General features: G+C 29.7%; 1 protein-coding gene across 1 annotated transcript in view; it reads left to right on the top strand.

Annotated features, from left to right (window-relative positions):
• The first annotated feature begins 6,180 nt into the window (after positions 1-6,180).
• The window catches only part of LOC113365987 (coiled-coil domain-containing protein 141-like), a 21,305-nt gene continuing 9,639 nt past the window's right edge, over positions 6,181-17,846 (top strand). The window contains exon 1 of the mRNA XM_026607532.1: positions 6,181-6,466. Coding sequence (XP_026463317.1) covers positions 6,359-6,466 — 108 coding nt within the window. The 5' untranslated portion in view covers positions 6,181-6,358. The remainder of the gene's footprint in view (positions 6,467-17,846) is intronic.

Here is a 17,846-nt window from a genome sequence, read left to right as displayed (position 1 = left end):
TAAGTAAGAAAAATGGAAAATATTTATATAATATAATTATATGTCTTTATAATCTGTTATGTATAGAATAATTATTTATTATTTACTTTTACTAATATTTATGTGTTAAGTTTGTTTTTCTGATTATGCATTTACCTTTGTTAACAATGTTTCTGATTTTATTTAAAATACCACTTTTTATATTCTGCTATCTGTTGGTCTTTTTTTCATTAATTTGTCAGACAATAATTTATTTGTAAGACAATTTTTTTCTTTGTTTCTGGGTCATTTTACTTTACAGGTATTTTTCAGGCACAGACATACTATTTTTTTAACTTCTCTGGGTTGTTCAATCTTTCTTTTATTTTTTAAATTTAAACATTTTAAATTCTACAATTATAATTTTATCTGCAAATTATTCTTTGTCAACTATCCTTCAAATTTATGAAATAAATATGTATTCTAATTGTGAATTATAATCAGTTGTAATTGAAGTATCTAGTTCAGGATTAGTGGATGCTGTTCCATCAATCGTGATCACAATTAATGAAATTCTGGCACAAAACAGTCGAACTTTGGCATCCACTATATTCGTTCACTCGATGATGTACATCTGTGACCGATTTAGAGTCACAAAATCAACGCATGCGTCACATTGTGATGAGATTTAGCATTGAAAACCTATTCCTAATAATAATAACATCAAAGTCATAACATAATGGTAATAAAATTTGAACATTATATAGAGGTTATTGTAATTAGTTTGCTAAATTTATAAATTAAAATTCATACATGAATTCATACATGAATTCTATGTTTAGGTAGTCTACATATTCAATATATATATATATTTTTTTGAGAAATCTCCAATGTTGACACATTTCCTTAAAGTAGCTTTTTAGAGGACTACGCAAAGTAATGTCTTTTCTACATACATGCATTTTATATTGAAAGTCAATTATTGTTGTGATTACATATTTGAAGTTATTGCAACAATTCCGGGAAAAGCTTTTTCGCTTGGTAATAAATGGATATCACAATTGCTTAGCCTATTAGGTTGTCCAACCTATTAGGTTATGATAATAATATCTCCATAACAATTTTCTTTTATTGTTCTTCACAAGTCTATTTGCTATCGACTTGCAGATTAATAACATATTTGTATCTTTATACTTTTCTTATAAATTATATGATAAACTTGAATATTCATTACAATTTTCAGAATTTTGGACCGCGGACCTCATTCTGTTATTACATGGATTATAATAAGTTTGTGTAGACTGAGGCATATGCGACAACCATATCTTTCCAAGATTTTCTTTTCCGACTTGCATCAGTACCACGTGCACCATGAATTTCGAATGTTGTGTTTTTATAGTGACTTAAGTTCAGGACGAATATAATAGGATCCAGGAAATACATTCTAATAACTTATGACGGTAAGAATAAATAAAAAATCACTTTTTTGTATTATAGATTTTTTGCAAAAGACATTTTTGGTATTTATTAATTGGTGTTTAATATATTACGTAACGTTTCACTTACTATGTTTAGAAGCTTCTTTTTAGAGTCAATAGATTGAATTCAAAATATTAATTTTAATTAGTTTGATTACTATATTTCACTTACTAACTAACAAAATTATCAATCAATTTAGCCAAACTTATTTAAATAAAAATTGTTTTCTCTTGTTTATTATTCATATGTATACATCAGTACAAACAAAATATTTACTTGCAAATTTCTTGATTATTTTTGAACCACGTGCTATTATTATTCAGTCTCTTACAATTGTTCTCGCTTGTTTTTGTTTTTAAATTACAAGTTGAAATTTACAATGAATTTGATTATTCAATTTCGTATTGTACTAAAAAATTTTCAATCAAACTTGTGTACCCACCAAACACTGTAGAAAAAACATTAAATTTTAAAGTTGAAACTTATAAGTTTCGTAATCTCATTTATAATTAATATAAACACCATGTTTGCATACAAACTTTTCTACTTGAGAAATATACCACATACACAATAATCAATTTTTGTTCAAGCTTTTTTTTTTCTGAAGTTCTGAAAATAACAAATATATGCGACTGCATACTTCAAAATAACTTGATTCTGCAATTGCATTCTATCGTATATTTAGATCTATATCACGGCCTTATAACATTTGCGAAAATAATTCGCGTTTTATGATACTAATATATCAGACCTCATTGAATTTCAGCTAGGAAAGATTATTATATTCCTTAAATTTGATGGACTTTATTGTTTCATTAATTTTTTCTGACATTATTTCAAGATTTCAAAATCTTCGCTCGTTAGTCGTGGAGGTTAAGGTTTTCAGTTTCGTCCGTATTATATTTTTGTAACAAGTTTCACCGAATAGTTCAGCGACCTTTCGAAAAGTTTTAAATATAACATCTATTCCTGCTAGCTTTTCCCAAAAGTCCAAATTTGTTTTAAATCGATTAAAGTTTTATGTACTTATATATTAATCATAGTATTCGAAGTGCATTCCATCCGACTCAATAATGTAATGGTTTTTGTATAACCACCATAATTTTGTTGTAATATACAATAATAATAATTTTCAATATTCTTGTAAGTGACATATTTTTGTTGTAACCTAGAATCAACAAATTTTAAAAACTCGTATCTAAAAAAGCTCAAAAAAATTATGGTGCTAATGTTATAACTTGTTATCATTCCAAGTGGCATATGATTCCAATTCAAATTCCAACAAGATTCCAATGGGCAATGGCACATGAGAAAAAGTAAAAAACTATGTGATTTTCAGATAAAAATGTGACTTTATATATTACATTCCATTGCTTAACTTTGCATTGCTTAAATATGCACAAGATTAACCATTTATTATGATTATTAAATTATTATTAGGATGTCGAGTCCGGAGGAACAGCCAAATGCTTCGGCCATCGAAGCAATCAGCAAAAGGATGTCCGAAATAACCAGTTTGGCTGAACAATTGGATGCTGCCTTAAGAAGTGCTCAGGACTCGCAAAATGTAAGTATAAAAATAAATAAAAACAAATTATTTTATGGTATAACTTGATATAATCTATAAAGCTTCACTAAAGTTCAAGCTAAGTTTAATTAAAGAAAAACTTATTTTATAATGAATAATTAATTATTAAACAAATTTTTATTTTATTGGTAAAAAGATTATAAAAAACTTTAATACATAGCAATATTTGCATAATTGTATATAAATTTGCAACTGTTTGCAAATATAGATGAATTTCCCTTGACGATGAATTTCCCCAATTGTAAATTTGCTTGATTGTAGCTGAATTTGCAAAAATGTAACAAAAATTGCTTGGTAGATGATATTGTAATAATGTAGATAAATTTGCATCATTGTAGATAAATTTGTCTAACTGAAGATAAATTTCACTAATTGTAGCTGAATTTGCAAGAATTAATTAATTACTTGGTTGTAAATAATAATGTAATAATAAATGATAATAAATTATTAGAGATACAATTCTCTAATTGTAGATAAATTTATCAAATTGTATATAAATTTTATTAATAGTATTATATCTATATTTTTTTATAAATATATATATGTTATATATATATATATATATATATATATATATGATTTAGTTGTTAATTTTGATGTTGATATATATGAGTAAGTTCTTGTGGGGCGATACATCAAAGAATAAAAAGCAAATATTTATAAATTAATCTTTAATTCCAAACGTTTCGACATTCAATTTAATGTCATCATCAGTGGATATTAACGTTGGTAGGTTACATCTATAGAAGTGTGCACAACACTAAAAATTAGCACTAATATTTATATTATATTATTGAATTCAATAAGCCTCGGAACTCGCAAAGTACACAAGTTGTGGCAGAAATTACCTAACTTTACTCAGATTTTTGTTCAAATAAAACTATCATTTTTCTTTTTACATCATACAAAAAATTATAAAAAATGCATGGTGTTGACAAGTTAGTTGTATAAATATTAGTGCTAATTTTTAGTGTTGTGCATACTTCTCTAGATGTAACCTACCAACGTTAATATCCACTGATGATGACATTAAATTGAATGTCGAAACATTTGAATTAAAGATTAACCTACCAACGTTAATATCCACTGATGATGACATTAAATTGAATGTCGAAACATTTGGAATTAAAGATTAATTTATAAATCTTTGCTTTTTATTCTTTGATGTATTGCCCCACAAGAACTTACTTATATATATATATATATATATGCTTATCAAAAATATTAAATTTTAAGGTGTTAACCATATGCCAGTTAACAATTATTCAATTAATAAATTACGAAAGAAAAATATGAAAGAAGTTACATATGATATTAAAAAAATATCGAATAAAATAACATAAAACCCATACACAGACAATATACAAATAATGCATGGTAAATAAAAAATACTGAAATATTATAAAGAAAACAATACAATTTTACCACAGTGGTTTCCAACCTTTTTTTCGAAATACTCAATTGATATAATTTATTCAACGGTATAAAAAATACTATACAATATTTTGTTACCATGTACATAAAAATGGTTATTAATTTTTGTTAATTTTTTGGCTCCCCGGTAATAAAACCAGCCCAACATGTTGGAAATCACTGCTCTAACATTCGAATAAGATTTTGTCTATAAATTAAACTAACATACCAATATTTGATCTCAGGAAAGCGCCTCCCGCTCTCTATCTCCTGCAGAAGAAACCTGTACAGAAGATGTGCGATCAGAGTCCGACGACTTCATAACCGCCTCCGAATGCACCTGCACCCCACAATCACGTTCGTCATCCTACCATACCGCCTCCGAGTGCGGTGCATTTCCTTGGCTCGACCAAGAGCTTTCCCGCCAGCAAGAACAAGAAGACACACAGGTGTTCGTACTGCAAACACCGGATCGACCAGCAACAAATTGGTCAGGAAAATCATAGAAACTAGGACTTTTAAGGTTAGGCAATGCCAAGTGGCTTCCGACGCTAGTTTGGTGAGGACCGAACAGGAGTTTCGGGAAAAAGAATTAGAGGACGCGGTAAGTGAAAAGCACTCATTTTACGCACGCAATAATTTAAACATTTTCGAAATCAAGTTTACGACAAGTTTTCACCGAACAAAAACTAATTGTTTGAAGAAAATCACATATTTTGAGATTGAGTATTATTCTCAATGTAAATCAAAATGGCGGTTATTGAAACACACTGATTTGTTTAATGGAATTATTTATTTATTTCGCTTATTATAGTACTTTATTTTATTACTTTTGATCACTGGTTTCACACATAAGACTGGTATACAATTATTATGAATAATAACTTATTTATTACATAATATATCTTTTTCTCTACATATGACACTATTCTGATAAAGTAATGCCTGAAGGCGGTTTGCAGTCAACTTCAAGTTTCAAATCTGACACTTAGCCTATTAAAAAAATTTAATAAAATATTTATAGAGTTTAATAACATATTTTAAATAGTCTTATATCTTCTATATTTAATAGATTTATTTCAATCACAATCTATGAAATAATACATTTTTAATTGGATAACAAAAATGTCATATATTTACTCAAGCGTATGTGTATGATCTTTCCATGTTTCTTGATTGAATATTTCTAATATTTGACTTCAACTTTAAATAATATGCGAAACGTAAATATAAAACCACGTTTTCAGAAATCGGTAAATTAATCTTCAAAATATAATGCGAAATCTATCGAGAATCAAGCGAACAGGACCATTTCACATGTGCTTTATATTTTAAACACTGGAGCCAGGGCTTGCAATGTCTTTCATTTCTAATAATTTAAACATATAATATGAATTTATATAAAACTAATTTAAAAGAACAGATTATAAAATTAAATTTCTAACAATGTCAATGTCATTTCAACTTTTTGCAAAAGAACCTACTTGAAGTAAGTAACTTGTGAGTAAAACAGTTAGCCAACGTATTAAATAGACAGTTAGCCAACGTATTAAATAGACCGTATTTCTAGAGTTAAGCAAATCTGAATTTTATTGATTTATTCTAATTGCAATTTTTTGTATTATATGTTTGATGGCTATTTGAATTGAAATTTGAATTCTCGCAATTTTCATTCCCAGCCCTAACCACATCTCGTGCGCCTATTGCCAGCCGACTAACCAAAACATATCGTCAGTCGCCTCCGTGCGGTCATGCTGGTAAGAGGCCGCTTCTCTCGTCCGTGCGCTCGATAAAATAACGTGAATAAAACGATCGAAAAAATTGGCAAAAAGTATATTTCAAACACGAATTGTTAGTGAATTTTATGGTGAATGTGTAGTAATTAATCGTTGACATAGTTAATCAACGTTTTCAAGGAAGATGGAGGCTGGCGAGATGTCGGCGTCTAATCCTCATCCGGATACCACCACCGTTAGCACGATAGTTTTGCAAAGTGGTCCTGTTCGGCTGGTCGTTGCTATTTTACAAGTAAGGGATATAAATGTTTCATTCAAATTGAATAAATGGACAATGTTTTAAATGTAGACGCAAATAGAAACATGCACTTTATTTGCATTGGATTTGAGGAGTTCCGCGTGAAATGAGCTCTGCATTTGGTTTGACTTTACAGAATTCATTATATATATATGTATATATCATTTTTCGAACCGGCTTCTTTGACACAACAGAATATGCAAGGTCATAGCAGTAGGTCACTATAAATGTATAAGAACTTTATTTTTATCAAATAATAATGTATTTGATATCTTTAGATAATATGACAAATTTGTTTAATTAATTTCATTACTTTTATTTAACTTGGAAGTTTATTGAATGAAAAAACACAAATTACAAGATGCCATTTATGAAATGTATATGCAGTTGGTAGTACTTGCATGTTACTTCAATTCAAATAAAAAATATCCTAGTTTATTTAGATTTATTAATTTGCGCACAGTATTGAAATACTCAATTCGCTAGTTCTTATCATTAAAACATTATACAATTTATAAAATCTATTTTGAATTAATATTCTTGTCGCTGAACGTCATCATGTTATCAAATTGGATTATGAGGCTTTACTTATAAGGAAGGGACGTCGTTGAAAGTCCTGTTGTCGCAAGTTTTGTTGAGTTAAAAGTTATTATTCATTATCAGTTTTTAATTCACGAAAATGAGTTTTATGATAATTGTTTATTGCACACACAGTCGTGTGTTAGTCGGGAGTAGTAGTAAGCTTCCATAGGGCCCCCAAAACCGGTTCTGGTCGTAGTAAGCCGTATGACGAATATCTCACTGCACATTTTATAGGGCACGATATAGAAATTTCATCAAGCGAAATATATTCATAGCGAAATTTATGCATTTTATTTCTGATGCATTTGTACTCTTACATTTCTTGCATTAAAACTCTTCTTGCAAATCGGTTAAGTGATTAGTAATAGAGCATATACATGCAAACATATTTGGAACCATAAAATTTAATATTTTATAATATGTACTTATTATTTCTAAATTGAAACAAATCTAAAAGTACCAGCAGGCATCTAAATTTCTTGATGAACGTCTGTACAATCAATTGTAATCAATCAATTTTACAACCAAAGTTTTATTTTTGTCATCATGATCCTATTTCTAATAATTATTAAACCAATTTAAAAATACATGTCAATAGAATTGTATTTATTAGAAATTTGATTGTTACTACTGATTGTGCAACGAATTGTCAAGTTAAATAACTATAAACATTTATTTAAGATGAACTTATTAACTACCTGAAAGAGGAGTTTGTTTTTTCCAGAAAACTTGATGCAACTTGAGTTTTATGTTTTCTTGACAATGACTGGTATTGATTAGTTTTGGCTATGATTACTTAAGACGTTTCTTTATAATTTTTAATGAGCGCCAAAAAATATCAAGGTTTTCCTCAAAAGTTCTGAATCCTTAATATCTAATATCTTTGCATAAACATGAATCTATTCAATAATGGCAACTTAACTCAGAAAAGCTATTTTGAGCTTCTCCATACACGTGTTAAGGCGGCTGTTATGTAAAGAAATTTCAATTATATGATTCATATAGATCAGTTTACAAATTTGATTCAGTTATTTTACAAGCATTTGTGAGAAGATGGATTTTACATAACTAAGCCTCTTTACATGTACTACTATTTTTATCATTGATACTTACAATAAACGTAATGAATGAATACAACTAATATGCAAATTACATTTGTGTAAATTTTACGTAATGTTGTAAATAAATGCTCGTGTTGATTAGAATTCATGTGTATTGGAGTATACGCATTGAACCGCGCAAGGTCGTTACTTTACTTTCAATGTTGTTAATATGTTATCAGCGCACATGTGGATTCCTCTCGGCGTATCTAATGCGGCAAAAATAAAAGATTATCGGCCAGATTATTAATTCTAAGACAAGGCATATAAATTATTATTTTTGATCAAATAGATATAGAACGGACATACAATACTTGAAGTTTGTAAGGGCTTAGCTTTATAATTGAGAAACCCCTGTTTTGCAATCTTATGGGGTAACACCATCGTAATATTTACCTTATCACCATTGTAGTATATGCGATTGATTTATAATTTGATCTATTCAGATTTTTTTTTACTTTTATAAAAAAAATGTTCTTATGTTTGCCTTTTATTATCTGTACAAGTTCATTATATTCCGAAGGTTCGTCCTATGCCTATTTACGAATTTTAGAATTGCGGTTAGTTCTATTTGTAGAAGCATTAGCATTACATATATTTATATTTATGCCTGTTGAATCTGCTGCTGCTGCTAATTTCTAACTAATCGTTTGTGCCGAAGTCTGTTTGTTTATCTAACAGAGCGCGAAACATTTTGACTCGGCCTGAAAAATGATTTGCTGCTGATTGTTGCGTCATTTGGATAATTGATGTCGTTTTTAAACGAAATATATCGTTGCGCAATCTCGCTGGACATTGGATAAATTAATAAAATAATGATCTAATTTAAATTTAAAAATGTGGGGACCTTATTTTGCTGTTGTAATATTTAACAACTTCTCCGATCCTTATATTCGAGGAAATTTAGATTCATTTGTGTTGTCATTTTGTTTTCAAACTTATAAAGGAAGTGTCACATTAATCAAAAGTTGTATTGTCAAATAAATATTTTATACAAATCTGGCGAAGATGAATATGTTTACTCTGCTTATTGTAATAGTGTCTTTGATTCCTTTAAGCGACTTTGAAAAAAGGTATATTAATTAAAATTAATAATTGTTTGAGTTAAGTTAAATTTAAACGACAATTATCAGGAGTTAGTTTTGGGCCAGGTATTACGTCTATTAGATTTTTTTCGAAATATTATAAAAATTTTATAATAGAACACTTTTTATGAAGTTAATAACAAGATATGAAAAATAACAACAATTACATTTTATATTAACATTTGTATTTCAATTAGACTCTTAGACGGCATGATTTTTATATCGACAAATATTAAAGTACTCATAGCGTTTTACAATATTTTTAAAAAGGGTGAAATTTGTTTGATGAGATTCATATATGTCTTAAAAGATGTGATGAGTGCAAAACAAAGGATAAAAGTACTTAACGAATAGGTAATCAATGTTCAAAGATCTTACTTTTTTGTTACGGACTATATTTTACATTTTATGTCTGTCCAAGTTAATATTGAGCAGCGAAAACTATTACCATATGTTATATTAATAGATCAAAAGTCACGACAAATTGTAAGATATTATCCTAGATTGGAAACTAAATATAATGTGCAATTTGCACCATAAACACTCATTAATCACATTGCGTATATAAGATTTTATCGTCTTCAACAATTTGCCTGTAGCATCATTAGTTTGTTCAAGAATAATTGATTTTTATAGGCTTTACTTAAGGGGGTATTCTAGTGTAGCGCGATGAATTTTAGGTCACTTTTAAAGTGCCATTTTTTACCACTTGTTTATTAATATTATTAAAATACAAAACAAAAATAAAATAATAAAAAACTTTAACATTGTAAAAACTGGCAGCTGATAAAGTGGGCTGTCTCAAAAAATTGGCACCTCAGTCTTGACATAATTTCAGCCCTCCTAGCCATCGGAAATGCAAAACATAGAAAGATTATTAATTTACAATGATGTCGCAATCGCCTGAACTAGCTGTGAGTAAAACGATTTTTTTTACAAATTGGCGACTGTTTGAAAAAAAAGTGTTTTTTTGAGTTTCTCGATTTTTTTAAAAGTAGTAAAGATTGGAATTTGGGGATAAACCTAGTTCAGGCTATAGATAGACAAGACTCTCTTAATATTTCAAGTGAATCGGTCGATTAAAACTCGAGAAATCGTGTCAACAATACCTAAAAAGTCTGTTCTGAGAAAAACGCATTTAAAGTTTTGCGTGAAGCCAAACCAGTATGGAGACCGAGTCATTAAAATGCCTATATCTCCGAAAATAATTCAAATTTTCAAAAATCTTTTCGTACCCATATTCTTAGATAATTAAACTTTGAAAATATGAAATAAAAAAAATCGATTTTTTTGAATTTCTACACTAGAATACCCCCTTAAGTTTATTATTGTTTATACTTTGTATTTTATATTTTATTATTACGTAGGAAATAAAATGCAGAAAATGTTTAGTTTCAATTACAGTTTGTAAACGTAATGAATACAAAAAGTGTTAAATGATATGATAAATGATAAACAACCAATACAAAAAATAATGTATAATCTATAAAGGATGTAATTCAATAATCTAATCGATAAAGTCCTCTCTGTCGGTAGTCTAATACTAGCGTCATTTTGCGTCCTATTTCGCAGCGACAATATACCGTTGGAACTGGAACTGGCGCGATCCGTAACACCCGAGATGAGCACTAGGCGACACTTTACGAAATCGCCCTATCACTATCAGCGCCAATACGAGCTGGAGCAGTTGCTTCGGCGTCTAAAACCGAAAAATCCAACAACGACACCAGCCCCGAGCGGCTTTGGCAGTCTGCTGAAGCGTTTGTTTTCCTTCGGCAGGAAAAAACATCCGAAATCCGGGCGAAATAGAAGCAATCCCATATCTCCCACTGCTCAGAGAATTATTAAATTGATGTTCATCAAAATAAGACTCAATGGAATTTTTATACCACAATTTGAAACTATAATGAAAGAACGATCTAAATGAAATTGAATTCTAATTAAAGAAATTAACGTTAAAACGTTCAGAAATTGCACAATGTTTTCAGTATAAGTTATTGAATTATTAATTTGTTTTTTAATTAAATAGCAATAATTGACATTTATGAAAGCGTTTGAATTCTAATTTGCATATTGATAGCAAAAACATTTGTGAAATTGTAACGGATAGCGGCTATTTGCATATTCACAATAAACGAGCATTTGGCTTTTAAATAGTGGAGAATGTAATCACGTACGGCCGTATGAATAAAACAAAATAAATATGAAGGTTTTATGTAAATTCCTTGCTGTATAAGTTTGTTCATTTTTGAAGCCTTGACCTCGCACATTTTCAATTCGTGACACCAGAACGAATCGGCCGAATGTCGAAGTCCCTATGCATTCTGCCAAGATTCGAGTTATATTTAATCCGAAACAGCGTTGGATTCTAACATCAATTTCATTTCAGTTCATTTTTGCGATGACTTCATTATTAGCACTGCAATCTGGTGAGACAAAAATATGCACATCGATAAAATACACCATCTGAGAGAAATTGATAATAAGAAAATTGTAAATGCAGAATTCTGAGAGTTTTATTATCAATATTCTTCTAAATTTAACTATTTTTGAGTAAATTACTCATTAACATTATTCATAAATCATGATCATGTCAATACGTGCCTTCTAATCTGGTTCAATAATATGTAAGATATGTATTATATTATCGTTGCTGACAACATTATCATTTTTTATTGTAGGAAGTAATCTTCCAATTTAAAAAAGGTGTGATAGTATAGTCGCTAATTATTTTACAAAATACATCAATCTAATCTAAAAGTAATATTTGACAAGTTTTTTGATTATTAACTTCCCGTAGGGTAAGTTATTGTAATGGGCCGAAAATCGAAATTGAAAATTTTTACATTTCTCGACGTTTTGAAGGTTTCTGAACATTTTGGCATACCTCAGAAAAAATGAATGTGTGTGTGTATGTGTGTGTGTATGTATGGATACAAATTTCCAGTCACGTTTTCGGGCGCACGGATCAACCGATTTGAATGGTTCAAAAAACATTTGATTCCTATTGATAGGGAGAAGAGCTGATTAGTTTTTGGCAAAGGCAGGTCCAGCCCTTTCGGAGATACGGAGCAAAGAGTGCAGAAAATAGAAATCGAATTTTTGAGAGAACGGAGTATCCGATTTGAATCATCTAAAAAACATTCAATTAGTAATGATTAGGAGAAGTATTTATTAGTTTTTGGCAAAGGCAGGCCCAGCCATTTTGAAGATACGGAGCTAAATATGTAAAAAATGGCAGTTTTTGAGAGAACTAAGCGTCCGATTTAAATGATTCAAAGAACTTTCTGCTTGTCTTAACAAAATAATTGATTTTGGAAAAAAAAATTTTGTTCCAACTTTTTTTTTTTTTTTTTTAGTTTTTTGTATATCGAAAATATTTCAGATTTTATTTTTAATTCTGACTATAGTTCTAATATACTTTAAACAAATCATTTCAACTTAAATATTAGACAATGTTACAATATTAATAATAATTTATTTGAAAACATTCAGTATTCTTCGAACATTTCGTTACGGTACGGGAAGTTCCAGCAATTTGCCTTAAGGCACGATGTCATACACCCCACTAGTTTATATTTTTTTCTGAACAACAATCACATTGTGGTAATGTTGATCAGCTACATTTTTTCTTCAGAAGGCTACCCAATGGTTGTACTATCTACTCTTAATATGTTTTGTTATTATTAGAATTTTTGAATACAGATAATTTTTAATTTAATGCAGAAATACGGAGAGGGCTGAGTAACAATACTTTTATTCTATATTTACAAAAGAATGATATACCTACTGCTTAATATCAGGTTGTTTGAAAAGCGTTATATTTTTTTATTACTAAGCCAGGAGTTTATTCTTCTGTCGCAGTTTTGTTAACCTTTCTCTAGACCCAAATACGTGCATGACTGGGAAGTTAAGAAACCGCATTAATGGGCGTAAAATGACTATGATTTAATTGCCCGTAATTCGCCAGATTAAATATAATCTCTGTAACTGTTTCAATTAATTGCGGCAACACAATAATAATCATATAACATGTCACAATTACTTATTGTTAGGGCGATGCAAACGAACGACGCCGCGGCTTGGTTTTTGTCTTTGTCCGGTAGGAGTAGAGGAGTAGAGAGTCCGCGTTCGCTAAGCAAAAAGCAATGAACGCACATTTATAAATAAAGTTCCGAGTCCGAGTAAAATACAACACATTGCGCGACCCGTACGCCGCCTTTGCAAAGCGATGTCTATAAACTTAACACGATCATAAAATACAACTAAAACAAATCACAGCACTGCCAGATCCCACTAAAGCAATCGGATGCTTGCTTTAGTAAATTTCTATTTGAACAGTGTAAATAATTTTTATCACAAAACGCAGAATTAACGGATTAGATACATACGACTTTCATGTACGTGGGTAATGCAAATATTTCGACAATATTAATATACAAAGAAGCATATTGTAGAGAAGCTTTTATATTTTGTTGTCAGTTTATTATTATTCAACACAAAGACGTCCTATCTTTCTATTTTACCCGTTTTAGAGGGAGAATAGTCGTTTACAATAAGTAGATAATTTAAGCGATATCTTTCCACTGTGACCTAATTCTATTGAAAATTCTGTAACACAGATCGAACGTGATTTGGTGCTGAAAAGCTATTTATATCTGGAGAAAATAAAATTTGAATAGAGCGCATATGTGTGTCGTTTATAAACTAGCTCCTTGTTTACAGCTTTCGTCATGTTTATACAAAGACAGAAATAACGTAAGCAACTTTTTAAATTATATACAAACGGTAGAATTCGTAAATAATGTATTAAAAAATTAAATTATGTACTGAATATAAAATACTAAAAATATGATATAAAAATTTGGCAGTTTGTTTTAACGACGTTTTATGCTGCTTTTATGTATATTTTATTATTGTCTTTGATATTTGCCAAGAAATTTATTATTGTAAGAAATTCAAATTCAAAGGAACAATTTCTATAAACTTGTGCATTGATTAACATTTAAATCAATGCAAACATGTGAAATCTCGATTGTATAAGTTCATTTATGAATGCGCTAAAGTTTACATACAGCCAGTTTTAAAAATTTATTTAATATATTCTTTAGCTGTACTTTTAATTAGAGTGATATTAATTTTCACCTTAACTAGATCCAAAATATGTTTCTAATAATAAGTAAAATTAGTTCTTTCCGGTCATTGTTACATCAAATTATATAACATTTGTTCTATTAAACAAATTTTAATAATGAAAACCAATCAAACATTAGAGCTTCGGGTTGCAATCTAAAAACGGCATAAAATAGTTAAAAAGTATCAAAAGTCAAAAACAACATTGTACATATAGAAAAAATGCCGACAGCTTGGGCAAAAATTATTACTATATCGCTTTCAAGGAAATCTCATAGAGAAAATTTTTAGTATTTGTATAAGAAAAGTGTTTTCGCAAGGCTCAAAATAATTGCTGTTGGGTACATACATGCATATGTATACCATGATATACATACATATATCATGAACTTGGAAGTTTGAGTGCATTCCTGTCGGCCACATGGGTCGTCTTTGCATGGGAGGGATCCTGTATTTCTGGTTTACAAAGAATTCTGGACCACAAGTTAGCAAATTGCATAGCCAAGTGAACACAGCCAACTCTTTTGTCGTTGACACCTTTTCTTGAGAAAACACATTCATAAATTATCAATATATTTTGCAAGAGTTTTAGTACGTTTAGATTTTTTTTGAACAGCAATCTGTAGAGATGATATTATTGAATTTTGTTTATTCATTTTGTTATGATGTATTTGCACGTAATTTTTTTCAAAGGATTAAGATGATTTGCTAAAAAACGATGTTGAGCCGCCCATCTCGTGAATCTCGTGAATCTTGTGCCATGTGTCTGCTAAAGTTAAGGACAGAAATAGAATCACAGTGCAATGATCCTCCAAGTAGCTTTTACAGCCTGCAAACTAGAAAGCTAAGAATGCGGTAATGTCGAATGGAAAACGATGTTAATAAATCTGGCTACTCTTATCTCATAATATATATAGTACACTCATTTCGAACCCGAGATGAAATATATACACAGTTATTAAAAGTAACAAATGCGAATTTCGATTTAGACTCCTTCCATAGATGAACGAAGGAGTTCGAAAAATAGTTTATTATGAAGTTGTTTCTAAATAGGGTATACCAAGCGGTTGGAACATTGGGTGCCTTTTGATATGCCACTAATAATTTTATATGATATTTTTTACATGAAAATTTGTTTGCAAATGGGTGGTCTTTAACAAACACAGAATTTGCTTGTCGATCAATCTATTTTTGTCAGTTCGTAAACATTGTGAGAACAGACACAAAATTTTATGCGTATAGCATCACAGATTTAAAAGAAAATATTATGCATGATTTTAGTGGAACTAAGTATATGATTTTCACACAAGTTTTATGTTTGAAGCTTATCAGTTTTTGCCTGGCCTAATCTCAAAGGGACTAAAATAATAAAATTTGTATTGAACAATTGAGTATTTGAATTATTAACCATGATATCAAGTTGACACTTACATGCGGTATTTATTGCAAAGTCCTCCCCAATGCTTTTTTCACACTCAATAAACCTAATTGCATTAAGAAAACAAATCAGTTTTCTTGATTATTTTCAAGACGAAAGCTCCTTTTCGTCACACATGCTTCTTTCATATGATCTACGAAGAGGAATGTAATAATATAATACATCTTCAATGTCTCTGCATAAATAAAGCACCGTATAAGGCAACGGTTTATGATATTCCTCTTATGATAGTCATCCCAGGTCAAGATCCTATCAATCATGCATATTTTGTTAATATAGTTGTTGGAAATGCAGATGTAAAATGATGTATTTAGATAAATTTATTATATTGATACAAAACTGATTAAGCTACTATTTTGTATATGAGCTTGCTCGTGATGAAACTTGAATGTAAATATTTTTGAAAGAGACTTTTTCCGATGTGGGTGTGCGATATGTAATTATCTGAAATTATAATATCGTATTATTATACATAATCTTGATATTTCTTCGGAGCGCATTTACGTTGAAAGCTCATTCATTTGTTCCGGACTCTTGGCCATGCTTGAACGTGAACTTGTTAACTTGTACTAGAGATGTTTTAATTTCGAAAGAATTTAATACCGTTAAAAAAATGAACGATATGATGTTTATTGTTTGGATAATAATAGTTTACGGTACGTGCGAAGGCAGGTCCATAATATAAAAGTGACCTGGTTATAATTTCCTATTTTAAAATCCATATGGACTTTGGGATTTTGCACTGAAGGGTTTTTGATACTATCCAATGATGAAATTTATTTAGCTTATTTTAAGCTCATATTTAATTATCAATGACAAAATTTATTAGCTTATACTAAAGTAACCCCGCTTTCAACCTAAAGATATAACTTATAATTTTGCAGTGGAGTGAGTTTGTCATAAGACAATAGTTTAAATACTTACTATAAATTGAATTGTTTTTTTATTTTAAGTTATATCACACATTATGAATGCGTGGGACTTACTATTATCTCGTCTTTATAACCGACAACCAAGGCCGCAAAATAGCAATAATAATAAAAATATTGCTTATTGAACAACCAACTTTATGTACATTTTATATGCCGCCTAGAGGATTTATTATATTGATTCTAATCTATCTATACTTAAAATTTGTTAGAACGTGCAAATTAGCATTAACTTTGAATAATTTAAAAAACTAGTAAATATAGTAAATGTAATTATTCGAACGTCATCAGTTAAATAATATTTTAGAATCTATTTTCTTTATAACCTTCGATGTTGTTTTAACCTATATGATTTTTACTTTGATGAACAAATACTTGATATTCAATACCTACACGATGGTTGCACATATTTACATACGATATGTTTGCAGAATATTGTAGTATTGATAATGAATTTTATTCATTAGTTAATACATTTAGAGACGGCTGTAATTCTTTTACATCCATTCCTCCCTATCATTTAAAATTATTGCACTTCGTTTTTTCCGGCTGCCTTTCGTGGCTTTCGTGGCATTTAAGATGTTAATCTGTGCACTTGAATATAAGGTAAAAAACTGCATTACGATTACGGCATGCGATACAGACATCAGTGTGCATAATTGCGACTGACACATTTTTCCAAGTTGCCCTTTATTCGCGCACCGCAGCGAATCAAAGAGCGCGAACGAAATCATTATTCCGTTCATCTTCTCTTTGCTCGGCGAACGCAACTCATTTGGGTTAAAAGGAGAAATTCGAGGAGCTCAATTACCCAAACACCCGTCGGGGATTCATTGACAAATGTATAATAAATTTGTACTTTACTTGAAAGACACACTTGTGATAAGTATATCAATAGGAGCAAATAAATAAATGTTCTCAATGTGCAGAATCTGTTAACTGGTGAATAAACTAATAGTACTGTACACAGTTCTTTTTTTTCAAATAAATATTTATAAAACTTTTTAGTTATTAATTTTATGTTTTGGGTATCTGGGATGAAACTAAAGACTTTCTTCGATAAAAGACTCGGCCAAAATCAAATTCTACTCATCAAAAATTATAATT

This window comes from Ctenocephalides felis, unplaced genomic scaffold (assembly GCF_003426905.1).
Source record: "Ctenocephalides felis isolate EL2017-DRISC unplaced genomic scaffold, ASM342690v1 CF-g0.4_SCAFFOLD_01170, whole genome shotgun sequence".
NCBI classification, from domain to species: domain Eukaryota; kingdom Metazoa; phylum Arthropoda; class Insecta; order Siphonaptera; family Pulicidae; genus Ctenocephalides; species Ctenocephalides felis.
Note: the sequence above shows the minus strand (reverse complement) of the source record. Positions and strands in the feature narration are given on the sequence as shown.